The 15,739-nt window shown below is 37.4% G+C and overlaps 1 protein-coding gene across 1 annotated transcript in view; it reads left to right on the top strand.

Moving 5' to 3' along the window:
• OTOG (otogelin) overlaps positions 1 to 15,290 on the top strand; it is a 128,898-nt gene extending 113,608 nt beyond the window's left edge. Inside the window, exons 49-56 of the mRNA XM_063118414.1 lie at positions 840 to 880; positions 1,820 to 1,899; positions 2,754 to 2,928; positions 5,802 to 5,906; positions 7,569 to 7,688; positions 8,554 to 8,599; positions 14,613 to 14,692; positions 14,819 to 15,290. Coding sequence (XP_062974484.1) covers positions 840 to 880; positions 1,820 to 1,899; positions 2,754 to 2,928; positions 5,802 to 5,906; positions 7,569 to 7,688; positions 8,554 to 8,599; positions 14,613 to 14,692; positions 14,819 to 15,019 — 848 coding nt within the window. The 3' untranslated portion in view covers positions 15,020 to 15,290. The remainder of the gene's footprint in view (positions 1 to 839; positions 881 to 1,819; positions 1,900 to 2,753; positions 2,929 to 5,801; positions 5,907 to 7,568; positions 7,689 to 8,553; positions 8,600 to 14,612; positions 14,693 to 14,818) is intronic.
• The last annotated feature ends 449 nt before the right edge of the window (positions 15,291 to 15,739 follow it).

Genomic DNA, 15,739 nt, shown 5'->3' with positions numbered 1-15,739 from the left:
TGGAGTCCAAGCAAGATAATTATTATCAGTAGTATTGACTGAAAGTGATCTAAAGTGGCCAAAATCATGGGGAAGAAATCAGATTCAGTAGAACTTCACTACAGGATGCCTTTCAAATTCCTGTAGGGTTTAACATCATGATAGATGGTAAATTCGTGTACTATATTGAAGTTAGGATTCTGAGTACTTGCAGATAAGGCTTTTATTGTACCATTATCCTGCCTCAGTCCTGGAATTTTATGGAGGTCCAGCCAGACATGTCATCGTCCAGTCATAACCCTCCTGTATTTTCCAACTGCTGCTTCTGTCGTTTTTCACCATGGAAAATCTGTTAAAGAAGAAATGACAGAATAACTGCACGATGCCTTCTAATTGTAAATGCTATGAAACCTTCATCTGGAAGAACCTAGTGTTAGCACCATTTCTCTTGTGAATTGTCACTGTGCTTATCTGGATTTATTTGATCATTACTTTGAAATACCACAGGTTCTTGAATGTTATGGTCTTTCGGTCTGACTCGTTACCTCTCTCTCTCTCTCTCTCTCTCTCTCTCTCTCTCTCTCTCTCTGTGTGTGTGTGTGTGTGTGTGTGTGTGTGTGGTTTGCCAGTTGAGGATAATAGTTCAGCCATTCAATGACGTAGTCTCTAGTCCATGAATGGTTACGGTGCAATGAATCAGTTTGTTCTTAAGGCGCCACAAGAGTCCTTTTTGTTTTATGGAAAGCCTGGTGACTGTTGAACTGTATTATTTGAGGAAATAAGTTTGCCAGCTGACTCACTGCATTCACAAAAAAGTATGGTCAATTTTCTGAATATTGATTGTTATTTTATTATTTTAGAGTGTGCATGTGACACAATTCCTAAGACTCAGTGTAAACTGGTAAGGAATAAATCTCACTAAAATATGTCCTAAATGTCATTCTCATGTAATTAAATGTCTGCAAGGTGTGTTTACTTTCTTCTTAGACTTCAGTCATATTTGACATATATTGAATTCATTGCCATTTATTGTGTTAAAACAATTATTTGGAATGTTTCACAAAAATGAGGAGTCTAGTTATGTTTCATTAAATGTATAATTACTAATTTATTAACATAACTACAAATAAATGCTCAGTACAATAGCTGTTTCCATCCACAAGAGCTCTTACTGATTTGAGTATTCTCAGACCTCTGGATTGGGGACATTGCATTTAGCAAACATTGACATAAAAGGAATAGCCTATTCTACTGGGGTGTATATTTCCTTTGATTAAAGTTGCAGTCCTGTGCATGCTTACTTGGGAATGTCTTGTTGAACTCAGCAACACTTCTGAGGTTTGAGCTGCATGTTTGGTTATTTCTGTAGGTATAAAAGCAAACTGCCTTAAATAAGACATGTTCTGTGGATGATATGCCAGTGTTACACTACACAAATGTCTCTACCAGGCAGTGGCCTGATTCCATTTTATTTGTCATCCACATTTCCCATTCCATATTTCCCAACATCCATTACTGTTACAAAACTAAATCACTACATCTGTGATGCAAGCAAATAGTGCTTAGGTTATTCCATAAAGCAGTGTGATCCTACACATGTCTATTCCAAAATGAGTCCCATTGAATTCAGAAGTAAATCCCATTGTGCATAGGATTATAGCTTAAATGACTTTATCACTGAACAACAAAATATAGGACTGCAAATAGAATGGGGTTTTTTGTTCATAAAAAGCCATGCTCCATAGTGCTGAGATGTGAAGGTACAGTCTAGGAAGATCAAACTGATATTGAAGAGCAATATTAATGGCATAATATTGTACCTTTCTTCTTCTATGAACAGGGAGAGAAAGCAATTTTAGATGAACAATTCCAGAACAGCACAGAAAATATTTGTCACTGCATGAAGTACAAATGTTGTAAGTAAACAAGGTTCTAGTTGAAAACGTATTTAGTTTATGATATTCTGTTCTTAGTCACTTTTCCAGTTAGAAACTAAGAACTCAAGACATAACAATTCACAGAGAAAATACCCAAATTAAGCTAGAAGAGTTTCATATATTGTTGCTGCTTCCCTGAAGCACTTTGTAAGAGGTTTGAAAGTAGCTATTCTTTCTTTCTTTCTTTTTTAAAGAATCAGTGCCAACATAATTACTCAGTTCTCATGGCTGCTGGTGCCCACCATGCCTTGTTTAAGCCACGGTGAACTGTGGTGCATGCCGGTGAGGGCTGGGCAGTTTCTGAATATTCAAGCTGTGGCTTGCCATGTCATCTGAATTGAGGGACTTTGGGTTATGTGAAGGTCAGACAGCCCTCACATAAATCATGGTCTATTGTTGGGTTATGTGAGTGTTCTTAAGTTTTGCAGATATGACAAGCTGCAGGTGCAGCTTGAATATTCAAAAACCACCTGGTATGCACTACAGCTCACTGGTATGCACTACAGTCAACAAGCTATGGTGGGCAGTTTTGATTGTGTGAACCAGGCCAATAGTGTTATGCTATTAAAAATCTATCATTCCTATTTCTTGTAAGGGAACTAATTCTAAGAAAATATTTCACTGTTCAAGGATTTTGCAAAAGATTTCAGGAAAAGTTAAACAGATATGTTTAGTGGACAAGTTCATTGGTTTAATGCTACTACAGCCCAATGGTTCTTGTGAAGGTTTAAAAGTATTGTTAGCTTCTCAGTGTCATGTCTTTGTTTGAAACATCTTTTTCCATTAATTTTGATTATCTAAAATAATTTTACCCTCTGTATTTTGTGTTCCAGCAAGAGACAAAGTGTGCCTGAATGATGAGAGAGGTGTTCTGCTACCAGGACAGTCTATTGTTCAACATTCACCTGATGGTGTTTGCCACACTTCCTATTGCACAAGGATAATTGATCCTGTTACCAAGTACTATCGGATAAATATCTCCACTATAGATTGTGCAGCAAGGTGCAAATCTGTAAGAAATTCAGAATTAAACTATGAATATTTACTAGTAAATTAAAAGGAATAAAAACAGTAGATCATTTTAATAAGAATCTAGAAAATCTCTGCATTTACACTATTTCCTCCCAGACCTCTATGATGTCTTGTCAGGGCTTGAAAACAGGGGCTAATAGTGACTCAATGTATTTTATGAGGAGATATGTTATTATGCTGGTGTAGTCTGTTCTACAGAAATACATACTGGCTCTTAGACCCAACTTATCTGTGTAGGTAATCGTAGCATCGATCATCAGTCACTCTAGACAGGGTTAGTATCAAGGGTAGGGATGGATAGGCACCTGCTAAGGGACCATACCCCAGGAGGGGCTCTCTGTCAAAAGCCCCCTGGACCTGCGTCTCCTCTTGATCATGGCAACCTGCTTGTTCACCTGCCTCTTGTTCTAGCCAGATAACAGTGGTGGTGAAACAGAGGAGCAGTGCTTGCTCACTAGCTGCCTGCCTGTCATGTCAAGCAAGCGGTGACAAAGAAGATGATGAGCAATAGCAATGCATGACAATGGCAGTGAGAAGGTAGACTCACTAAGTAAGGGGCCATTTAAGGTATTTTGCCCAAGGGCCCTCAAAAACCTGGAGCTACCACTGTCTGTAGAAATGTACTTTATATCAAGTTAAGTTGTAAGATTTATTGATTGATTGATTGATTGATTGATTGATTGCATTTCTTTACCACCCAATAGCTGAAGCTCTCTGGGCAGTTTACAAAATTAAGACAATTCAAGTATAAAACAACAGTATAAAACCATAATATAAAATGCAAAAATATTATCTGGAGATAGCCTGCCTAATTTCTAATAATGAATGTTTGAAGCAACAACATGTTAAGTCCTGAGTCCATTAAGATTTAATTCATGCTGTAGTTTGACTTTTCTTGCTAATGGCAATTACTCAGCTTACATGTTGTATAATTTTGTATACTTCTTTTTAATGTTCCCTGTTTTTAACTTTTGTAAACCACCCAGAGAGCTTTGGCTATGGGGCGGTATATAAATTCAATAAATAAATAAATAAATAGAGTAAACCTTCTCACTGCCATTGTCATGCATTGCTATGTGCTAACACACATTTGTGTATTCCTCATGCATATTCATGCACACTACTAAACATGCATACATATAGTGGCAGGCTATATCACATATCTGCAAATACATGTGTTCTTTCACCTATATGCACATAAGTGTGTGGAGAATGTGGATAGGGAGACATTTTTCTCTGTGTCCCATAATACTAAAACCTGGAGTCACCCCATGAAGCTGATTGATGGGAGATTCAGGACAAATAATAGGAAGTACTTCTTCACATAGCACATCGTTAAACTATGGAATTCGCTACCACAAGATGTAGTGATGGCCACCAATTTGAATGGCTTTAAAAGGGGGTTGAATAAATTCCTGGAGGAGAAGGCTATGAATGGTTACTAGTCCTGATGACTAGATGGTATCTCCAGTATCAGAGGCAGTAAGCCTATACACACCATTTGCTGGGGAACGTTAGAGGGAGTGTGCTGTTGCACCATGTCCTTCTTGTGGTTCCCTGGTCAATAGCTGGCTGGCCACTGTGTGAACAGAGTGCTGGACTAGATCAAGTGTTAGTCTGATCCAGCATGACTCTTATGTTCTTAATTAAATATATTTTTATATGTAGTGTAATATTTCCACAATCTTGATCAATCACCAGGAGCATGATACCTTGTCCCAATATAAAGGATTGTTGGGTGCATTTCCTTCAACTGGATAGCTGTTTGGTTTGTTGTTGGGTGTGTGTTTGAGTGCTGCTGGAAAAGCTTCCCTACAACAGACATAAGCCAAGAATAGTGTTTTTGCAAGTACAAAATCCAGTGTATCCACTGTTTAGAAAATGTAATAGCATCTGCAACAGAAGATACCTCTCTTCTGCACAACACATGAGTGTCAATTGGACATGAATGGTACCAAAAACTGATGTAGAGTTTGCAGTGAAGTTCATGGATGAGAAGCGGGTTCACCCCAGGTATCCTGGGTTTATGATTATATGACTTTGTATTTTATTTCTCCACTTTGAGATTTTATAATGAAAAGTATATATATATCTATTCCAAGACTAAGTCAAACAGCCATTAAAGCACATTTTTCTTCTAGTAGTACAACAATAAAATTAAGAAGTACTACTGAATACTGTTGGTTGTATCCAATAGTAATATTGTGCTAGCACAAAGCTTCTATTGTTTGTAGAAACTTGTTTTCATCCATGTGCAAGGATGAATCCAAGTGTCAAATCCTATAATTTGATTCCATTTGCACAAGCCATTGCACAAGTCTTTCACAACTCACAATTTCATTGTGCTAGTTATTCCACGAGCATGAGATGGGTAACTTGTGGCCTTCTAATTGCCATATTCTATAGCCAGCATAGTTAATCTGGAGGGCACAAGTTGTCCACCCTGAGCTAGGCAGACATACATCCACTAGTGGAACAGTGCCTCCTTTAGTACTTTTCCCATTGGCAGTACATTAGATACAATTGAGAAGTATTAAGATTTTTTGATCTTAACAGTTGTCATAATATAATATGGTGTCATAATATAAACATACCAGCTTAAATCCTACATTGTGTAATGGAAATTCCCCACCCTCTCTTCTTCTTATAGCCACCTTGTGCTTTTGAAATTTGCTCTGGAGGGTCCTCCAACTGTCCAGAGTAGATCTGGGGAGGACACGGGGGCGTGCAGGGGGGAAGGGAAATCCATCTCACCAGCAACTGGCAGAACAACACAATCAGATTTAACCCACACTGTTGTAATTTTGGTTCTTAATTGAAACCATATTTTAAATGCTATTTTCACACTTACAGCACCAAGTGTATGAATCTCCAAAAGATTTAACAACCTGCTGTGGAAAATGCAAGAATGTGTCTTGTATTCATGCTTTCAGCAATGGAACCATTTCACATTTTAAGGTAAATTAGTGCTTGCAATTTTTCTTGTTGGAGGGAGGGGGCTCTTACTGGTTAACTTATACGGAATTTAGTTTGTACATCCAAAGAAACGAACTTCCACTGCAAAACTTTAGTCCTATCTTGGCAATGAATTTACAAATAACAACAGTGATATGAATTAAGATTGTTCAGGAAGTCTAATGGCACTAGCTAGATATGATGTGACAAACTTGAAACTCATTGCAGCCACAGTACAATCCATTATAAAGGCCCCAGTTCTGCATATTTGCTATGCACCACATCATGGTGAGAACAAAATGGATCAAATGCAGCTCATAGGATACAGGGAGTGCTTATCCCGGTGGCCAAATGGATAGGTTTACAAAAAGAAAACTTGCCCATTCTTCTTCCCACTGTTTCCTTCTATTGAAAAAAAAACTGATGTTGGAAGATTAACTATAGAATATGGTAAGATTATCTGGGAAGACGACAGATATCCAAGTATAATTAATGCTGTGGGATACAGCTCTTTAGCAGTAACTTCACAAGATATGAAGCAGGGGAAGAGAAGAGAAACAATACTTTCAGTACTATTTGCATTCTATGGAGCATTACGTAACTGCAGAAATTTCACTGAAGTTAATAGAGCTGTGGCAGGATTACACAAGAATAAATATGATAATCAGTGGTGCAGTAGGGCTGAACCTTACAGCCACAGCCCAGGAAAAGACCACCCAGAGAGCAGCAGACAGGGAGCAGTGGCAAACAGACCCAGGGTCACCACCTGGGCTAACATGGACATATCAGGGCCAGCTATGGCTGACTGCTCGCTGTGCCATCCTTCTTTTCTAGTCAAGGGGATGTCTGGCTGGGTATGCATATGATTGTGTACAGATGCATATTTTATTATTTTTCTTTTAAAATACATTATCCTTTCTACAACAAAATTATTCACAAGAAAATGTGTGTTCAGCATCAGGGGAGCAGAAGCAAACTCCATTTTATGCCCCTAGTCATGGTCGAGCTACGATTCAAGTGAGTCTAAATGAGAAACTGCACATTCAGAGTCTTTCTTTTTTACTTTCTTAAGTAGAGTTGGCTTTTGCTCTAACAGATCAGGAATGTAGAAGCAATTGCAAAGCATGGAATGGCTGAGAAGAAAAATGTCTGCTGTGTGCTTCACAATTGAAGTAATACACATGACTCTCTAAAGTCATGTGGCTGTAGTACCATGAAGTTCAGGGTCTAAAATTCTCTAGCTACACCATTGATGATAATTTCAGGCAGCTGCAAAACTGCATCAGTTGGAGAATGCATCTGGAATAATAATAATAATAATAATAATAATAATAATAATAATAATAATAATAATTCTTACCTGCCTCTCCATTTTGATTGAGGTGGGGAACAGCAGTAAATATAAAATACATAAAACACTGATTAAAAATATAGTATACATTGTTAAAACATCCTAAAAGCTTACTAAAAGCATCCTAAAATTCCACTGGAAGTTTTGTTTCTTAGGGAAGCACAGTACCGATTGCACTGAGCATTCAAGAAGACAGTGATAGCACTATCAGTGTACACAAGTGAGATTATTGTGTGAAATATATACTTCTTGCCAATTCTAATAGCATTTTGATGTGCTTGTATTTCTGCTGGTGATATTTAAATGTTTAAAAGCCTGGCAGCACTTGGATTTCGAACTGTGTCAGATATGACTGCACAAACACACCAATTGGACCTGTTCTAATTACGTCGTCCATCAGCTGTCCACCCTTTAACGAAACAGAGTGTGTGAAGGTCAGTGCTTCATTCATTTTTCATATGATTTCAAAAGTTTCATTTTGCTTTTCCTGGGGACTTTCAGGCCAGATCTACACCAAGCAGGATATAACACTACGAAAGCAGTTTGAAAACAGTATATGGAATGTGTCATTGGCCCCAACAGATGCCAGTGCACTTCAGTATTGTTATAAAGCTGTAGTGTAGAACCTGGCCCAGTTATTACAACCAGAAGCACCACAGAGTTGGTAAAAATAAAAGCCAGAACATAGGGCAGGCTTCCCATGGGGAATAGGATGCTGTTAAAACAGTCTCCCTCTGGTATGTCTGTCCCCTGGCTGTAACATCACTACATATGATGTTAACATGTAGATCACTACATTTTAAGTCTCTCTGCATCCACCACTTCCCTGGCTATCACTGGTGACATGGATATACATCGTACGATAGCAATAATCCACACACCGCTCCAATGCAGTTTAGAGGGGTTTGTGTAGGCAAAGTTCCTGAAGATTTATATATTACATGTTCCTTTCAAAAAGAGTTTCGAGATGGATCTGTGTATGCTTTTTTAATCAGTTTTGTTTAAAAGTCAATATTATGCTGTTTGTGAGGAAGGGCGGGATATAAATCAAATAAATAAATAAATAAATAAAATGCTGTATTGACCCTGATCTGATTTTTAAAAATTGTAATAATAATTTTATTTAAATTAAAAACATGCTTTTATTGACTCTCTATATTCTAGTCTATTTACCTTTTAGGTTCTTTAAGGTAGCAGTAGGCTCTGTTCCAATAGTTCATCTCTTATAACACTAGGTCCTTCAATTAGTGCTACATTAGTATTAAATAGTGGGTCTGAATTATGTTTGTACTTATTCAGGTTGGAGGATATATTGTACCATTCCTAGAAGGATGCTGCAAAACATGTAAGTAAAGCATCAATATTTTGCATTGGTTGCCTTCAAAAGTATCTAAAAGGTGATGACGAAAACAGTGATGACAATTCATTATAAGTATAATAGAAGTAACATTCTGATCCTGACAATTTACAGTTAATTATGCTCCATTTAAATTAATGGGATTTAGTTCTATGTTTGTTTAGAATCACTTTCTACCTGGTGTGACATTGCAAATGACTGAAATAACTACCGTATTTCTTCGATTGTAAGACACCATCGATTGTAAGACGCACACTAATTTCAGTACCACCAACAGAAAGAAAAAACCCTAAGACACACCCACGATTCTACAACGCACCCCATTTTTAGAGATGTTTATATGGGGAAAAAGTATGTCTTAGAATCGAAGAAATAGGGTAATAAAGGTTTTAGAATTATTTGTTGTTGCAAATAATACTGAATCTATATTTAAACTTCAGTTAGAACAATGTATACCTATCTTTGTCCTAACTCGGGATGGGCAATTTATGGCCTTTTAGATGTTGTTGGACTGCAACTCCCACCACCACTCACCTTTGGCTATGCTGGCTAGCGCTAATGGGAGTTGTACTCCAACAACATCGGGGGAACCACAAGTTGCCCACCCTTAATGTTTACCACGGCCAGAATGACACCTGGCTGCTATTTCTACTGGCAGGGACAGCTATATTTCTGCCATTCACCATGATTCAATGATTCATCATTTGCAAATCACAGTCTCAGACCTAGATGAGAGTGGGTGCAAGAGCTGGAAAATTGCTAACCACTTATTTATTCCCTAAGCTTTTAAATATTAATTTACTTTCACAGCCATTAGATTTTTTTAATTAGCTTTCTTTATTATTTCTTCAAAATAAAGTTAATGCATCTCAGGAGCAGAGGAGCTGTGAACAGGACAAACTGTTACTAATGTTTTGTTTGAATATACTGGAATAATCTTGGAAGTACTAGCTTTGCCATAAGGGACACGGGACTTAGACCACTTCTCCTTATTCCACACACATTCACATTTTACTAAGCTCAGAGTCTCATGTTTATATTAAGGTCTCAGTTTCCCTTTTAGTCTGCAATCCTAAGCACACTTACCTGAGAGTAAGTTCCATTCTGCTCAAGGGGAGTTACATTCAACAGAAATGCATAGGGTTGTGCTGCATTCAGGATGGGTGGATCTCTCAGTTTTGCTTTATTTCGCATTTGATTTTTTTAAAAAGAAAACTGAAGTCCTTAAGGAACTTTACAAATATTGGTAAATTCTTATCAAAACCAAATTGAAATGAAATCTCACCCTTTACTGGGAATAGAGGTACCTGTGCTGATAATAGGTACAGCTATTCCCAGCATGAAGAGGACCACCATGAGGAACCCATAAAAAAAAAGATGTGGCAACCCTAATTAAGTACTAGTTGTAAAATACACAGAGTTTCAAAACCAGACTTCAAAAAGTAAAACACTCAAAAGCCCTGAGCCTGGATGGATGAATCAGTCAGTTTCAGTTTCTCCAACATTAACTTTTTTTAAAAAATAAATAAATAATGATCTCAAGTTCTTTTTGTCGTGAATATGAAGAACTTTTCAAATTTTGCAAATTCTTAACAGAATTGAAACGAAATTCTTATCCATTCCTATGCTGCACATCCTGCAGCTCAAGTTCTGGGCCAAAATCCAGCACAGATGAACAGCACATGCCTAAGTCTTTTGCTAGATTGTGGCTGCTGTGAAGTGATTAGACATATCATAGCAAGACCTGGGTTCAAAACTTTGCTCAGCAATGGGGCACATTGCAAATTTGTCAAAAGGATGAAATGAAAGATGATAGTGTATTATTACGTGCATATACATGTATAAGGCCAGATAATGAGTTCCACTCTGAGTTCCCTGAAGAAAAAGTGGGATACAATCATGAATAAATAAATAAGACATTACCTTGTGTAATTTATAGTGAAGGAACTTATTTAGCAACAATTATATATAACAGAAAGGAGCTGTTCACACAACACGTTAACCCACATTCAGTGGTTGAATGTGGGTTCTTTTGAACCGTGAGTTGTATGTTGAACCATGGGTTATCATGTTTTCTGAATGCAGCCAGAGTGGCTTGTTAATTATGTACTCTGGATTATTTTTTCGAAAAAGAAACCTTGAGAACCCATGGTTTGTTGTTGGGTTTAACAAGCCACTCTGGCTGTATTCAGACAACACACTAACACTTGGTTCCAAAAACAACCCATGGTTCAAAACAACCCACATTCAAACACTCGGTCGGTAGCGTCTTATGTGAACAGCCCCAAAATTATAGCCACAAAACAACAACTTTTTAAAATATGAAACAACAAAATATTAGGTACATTAGAAATTGTACTGGGTGCAAGTTCAAAAAATGTCTGTAGAATTATTAACATCTCCAGTTTCCTGAACTAAGATGAAACAAAACCTGAATGAATATAAACAACAACTTCATTGGCACACTTATTTCAGTGCTGTCCTTTACTATTTCTTAATGTTCTTTAATATTAAGAACATTAATTCATGTGGTTATTACATATTGAAATTATGCCTAGGCTACTTTCACCCTTTTCAGAGCTTGTCTGATATGGGGAGGGCATTTCAGCAAACCCCAAAATGGTGATATAAGAGCTGAGATGTCTATGGCACTAAGCAATTTTTTTACATTTTGGAGGGGAATGGCTAACCATGGCAACCACGTGATTCTCCTCACCCCTCTGAGAGTTGTTGCTTTCAATGGTGTGGTAGAAGGAGTAGAGCTCTGGCTACCACCACTACAATTTTACCTTCCAAGTGGTGTTTTACACTATTTTTTTCCTTCCCAGTGGTGTTTTATACTATAGATGATTGTGTCCCTGGAAAGCATGGTAATACTGGTGATTGGGAAATAGTTTTGCAAAAGTCAACTGAAATATATGGAACCTGTGCAATAGCATGGACTAGGAGAAACTCCAAGGACATTTGGTCATCAAATGTTGAATACTGATTTGGGGGTTTCTATCATGTATAATGTGTTCAATTTGTAATATTCTTATTAGGTTCTGGAATATCACTGTTGCTCCCATTCCCTGTTAGCCCAGTCACTCCTACACCTAGTGCTAACTGTAACACAGGTACATTTTCTTGGAAATAAGTAGGAACATACCAGCCAGAACCATTGTTGATTTCCAACAATGTACTCCCTCATAGGAACAAAGTCTAGTTGAAAGAAGCTGCATTGTAGTATTAACTGCTCACTGTTCAAATTTGCTCACATATCTTCTCATTTTGCACTGTATGGGCAGTGCATTGTTGTTAGCCAACAATGTACTGTTGGTAGTAAGCATCTGCATAGTGTTTAGTCGCTGCATGATTATTTTGTTTGCTAATTTCAGTAATTTCCATTATGCTGTAGGACATAGAAACTAATTGCTTTGCTTGTTAAAGCTTGCTGTTCAAATAACATTTCTGCAGATAGTATGGCATATGTGACTTCAATAGTATACTGTATATAGTGAATGAGTATCTAAATATTCTTATTTCTTATGAAACATTACTAAAATAATAATCTGGTGTTGGTAAACATATAAAGAGGCATACTGTAAACCAGCAACCCTGAGATGTATGGAAACATATTCCCTTTCTTGAGAACCAAGTGGGTGGCATCAATGGGGTTGCAAAGAAAAACTGATTTCACCCCAAAATTAATGACATTGTCCCAGTAATTCAAGGAGGAATGTTTCAGTGAATTGTACACACCTACCTTTGTTTCCTTGGTTCATTTCCTGGCTGGTTTGCTTCTGCTTTTTGATGGTTTCACCCTGGTAAACAAAAATTGCTTGGAGGAATACGTATATAATAACTTGGGAAAGCTATAGTTTTTTCTGGTTGCCTAGGCAACATAGTAAAAACACCGGCCGAGCTCTTTGAAATCCTTGAAAGATCTGCGGTCTGCATGGCATCTTTTCCTATTTCCCAATCTGCAGAATGAGCATGTTTTAAGAGATGGCATGACCAATTGTATCTGAGGGAATGATAGTGCTGAGGCCATGATCCGCAACATGAACCCTGTTTACTCAGAAGTAATTCCCACTGAGTTCATTGAGACTTACTCCCAAATAAACATGCTGATTCTGAATCTCTGCAGCCACTTCTGTTAGTTATCTTCTTGCTCTTCCCTTATGACTCACCGCAGTGTGACTACTACCCATCAGTTTCACATGTGGTGAGATGAGCAATTTGTCATGTTCTAGAGAAATTCAGCTTTCAATGCATCTCCAGGATGTGGCAAATCTTTCATTTTACCACACAGGGTTATTTAGAAACTGAGGAGTGTATCTATAGTACCTCTCTGTATTTAGTGAGTTTACCATACCAAAAATGAAGGTGACAACCAGTCCATAGATAATAAACAAGAATAACTAGCTTGAAGAGGATTTTGAGATGTTGCAGAAATTCGGAAAAGATTTCCCCCTGCCCTGCTTTCAGTTACCTTTTTACAAATGCTACTATTTCTTTCATTTTAATAGATGCTGCTGAGCAATTTGTTCATAATTACTATACAGTAGAGCAAGGGAACACACGAACCATAATATCATCTATATTGTAATAGATGGTTGGAATTTCTAAAATATTTGCACAAAATATTATGGTTAAGCTTAATATGTCTAGTAAACGACTGATGGTGCCGAAGATATTGTTTACTGCCTGCAAAGGAAAATGTCCATTTGTTAATTCTGAGTTCCCTTAACAGGAAAACAGAAATGGTTGTACAGCTTCAGAATCTGCATGTTCACTTAAGACTAAGTCCCATTGAACTCAATAGGATTTCCTTCTGAATAAGTAGTGGTTATGTTGTGGATAAGGCCCTCAGCACCATCACTCCCTTAGCCACACTTGACTGTGCCAGTTCCCAAAGTAGGCTAATTCCACCCTACTCATTCTACAAGAGAAAGAGCTGAAGCCTCTCCGTACTACCCCCTGCTCCACTCCTGCTACACCCATATCTGCTCTTTGTTTCCATTCTTCTATCTCTGTCTCTCTCCTGACCTTCTCTGCTAGCAGTGGATGATCAGTGGTGTTTTGCAGCTCTCCTCTTCACAAAGTCATTCTCCACGAGTAGAGGGTAATGCAGATGTGCAAGGATGGGGCTCGGCTAGAATGCTGCCCCTCCTTGTGTGCTTAGAGTACTCAAATGTAGAACATGGTGGCTCTTGCTTCTGTGGCATTGTGCTGTATGGGACACCAGGATATGATGTATAGTGTTCATAGTATTAATCCACATTAGAGCACAATCTTCAAATTACTTACCCTGAAGTAATCGTCAAATTACTTACCCTGAAGTATAATTCATGCAGATTCGGCACTATAAATATAGTAGTATACACACCATGTTGACTTGCATGCATATGGAACACTATCTTAGCTGTATTGGATTCAACTGGACTAAGCTACTTAAAGTGCTGCTGTTCCAGCATCAGTATAAATGCTGCTTATTTTCACTTTGAGAGTTTACTTCAGATCTTTGGGATAGACACATCTACATCTATAAAATTACTTTGCAATAAATTGCTTGAAAACTGGGACATTATATTAATCATATTCCTGAATTCTGAATTGGAAATAATAATTATAAAATCACTACGATGTTAAATAACATCCTATTTATATTTGGGATTAAGTTATCTGTCACTTTGGAAAGTGGATTTTAGGTTACTGCCCATCCGTTACTTCACTGGTACAAGCTTCACTCATTTCAATGGCAGCTATACTAGGACAACCTCAGAATCGGTCTTCAGCTTTTTGAATAACATAGATTCCCTTTACAGTGGTTATGCCCCCACTTCATAATCCATGTGATATTTAGGACATTTTAAGAATTCAGACATTTAGTGACATCATTAGTTGCTATTTGCTTTTTTTCTCATTGTTTTGTCATTTTATATGGGCTATGCTTACAGAGACTTTAGTGTGTAAAAACTGGGGAATTGATATTTTCCAATCAATTCATTCTTTGAAGGCAAAGAAGATGGAAAATTCTGTAAAAAGGTGACTGTTAGGATGACAATACGCAAGAATGATTGTCGAAGTAACACACCGGTAAGTAAAGAATCAACAGCACTGTACTACTGTTTGTACCCTTTTATCATGAAAGTAAGAGTGTTGGTTAGAAGTCATGCATTTCACAATTTTTATTTACTCTATTATTTTTGTGCATATTTCCAGGTAAACATTGTTTCCTGTGATGGAAAATGCCCTTCCGCAAGCATATATAACTATAATATCAATACATATGCAAGATTCTGCAAATGCTGCAGGGAACTTGGACTGCACAGGCGAAATGTGCAACTGTACTGCAGTGGCAACTCAACATGGGTCAGCTATACAATTCAAGAACCCACAGACTGTTCTTGCCAGTGGTCATGAGACAATGCTAAAGGAAGTCCGTGTTCTCAACATCTTTGGAGGAAATGAATATTATTCCCAGAGTGATAACAAGAGTATTGATATCTCATCCTTTAACAATACAAATGTCTATAGTTACAAAAATCCACCATTTAAATATAAATAAACACTGTGTTCTGGACTGCTCTACTTAACAGAATGTTAAGCAATGATGTTATATTTTTAGAACACCATCCCACAAGATATGTGCTTCTTTGGAACATTCAGTATTTGGAGTTTGGTTCATGCGATACAATTGGTCACTTAAGTAACATGATTTTGAAAGTGGTCTACTTACGTCAGCAGTATAGTGCATGAAGAGAGAACTCAAAATACCAGTAATGACTATGAACTCCCCCGTTCATGGAAGTAATTGCCATAGTATTGTGCATGGAATTCTGTTGCATACAGCTCTCCTTTAGTAGATTGGAGCAAATCTTTATAGATAGAATTTAATTAGTAGTCCTACCTAATTAATTGTTGTTTTTTAAGAGCTTGACATTTTGCAGGATTGGGGCTTCATTTCATAATGATAAATTCGTGTGGTATGTGCCAACTTCCAAAAGAAATGTGATTGTCTTTCAAATAGGATATGAGACAGTTTAATACTGATTTCTGTAGAAAACTGATGCATTCTGTGTCAATTATGCCACCTCTTTTTAAAAAACCCCATCTTCAAGTGGTGTAATATCTTGAATACAT

This window comes from Elgaria multicarinata, chromosome 2 (assembly GCF_023053635.1).
Source record: "Elgaria multicarinata webbii isolate HBS135686 ecotype San Diego chromosome 2, rElgMul1.1.pri, whole genome shotgun sequence".
In the NCBI taxonomy this organism is placed as follows: Eukaryota; Metazoa; Chordata; class Lepidosauria; order Squamata; family Anguidae; genus Elgaria; species Elgaria multicarinata.
This window is presented reverse-complemented; position numbering and strand designations above follow the sequence as displayed.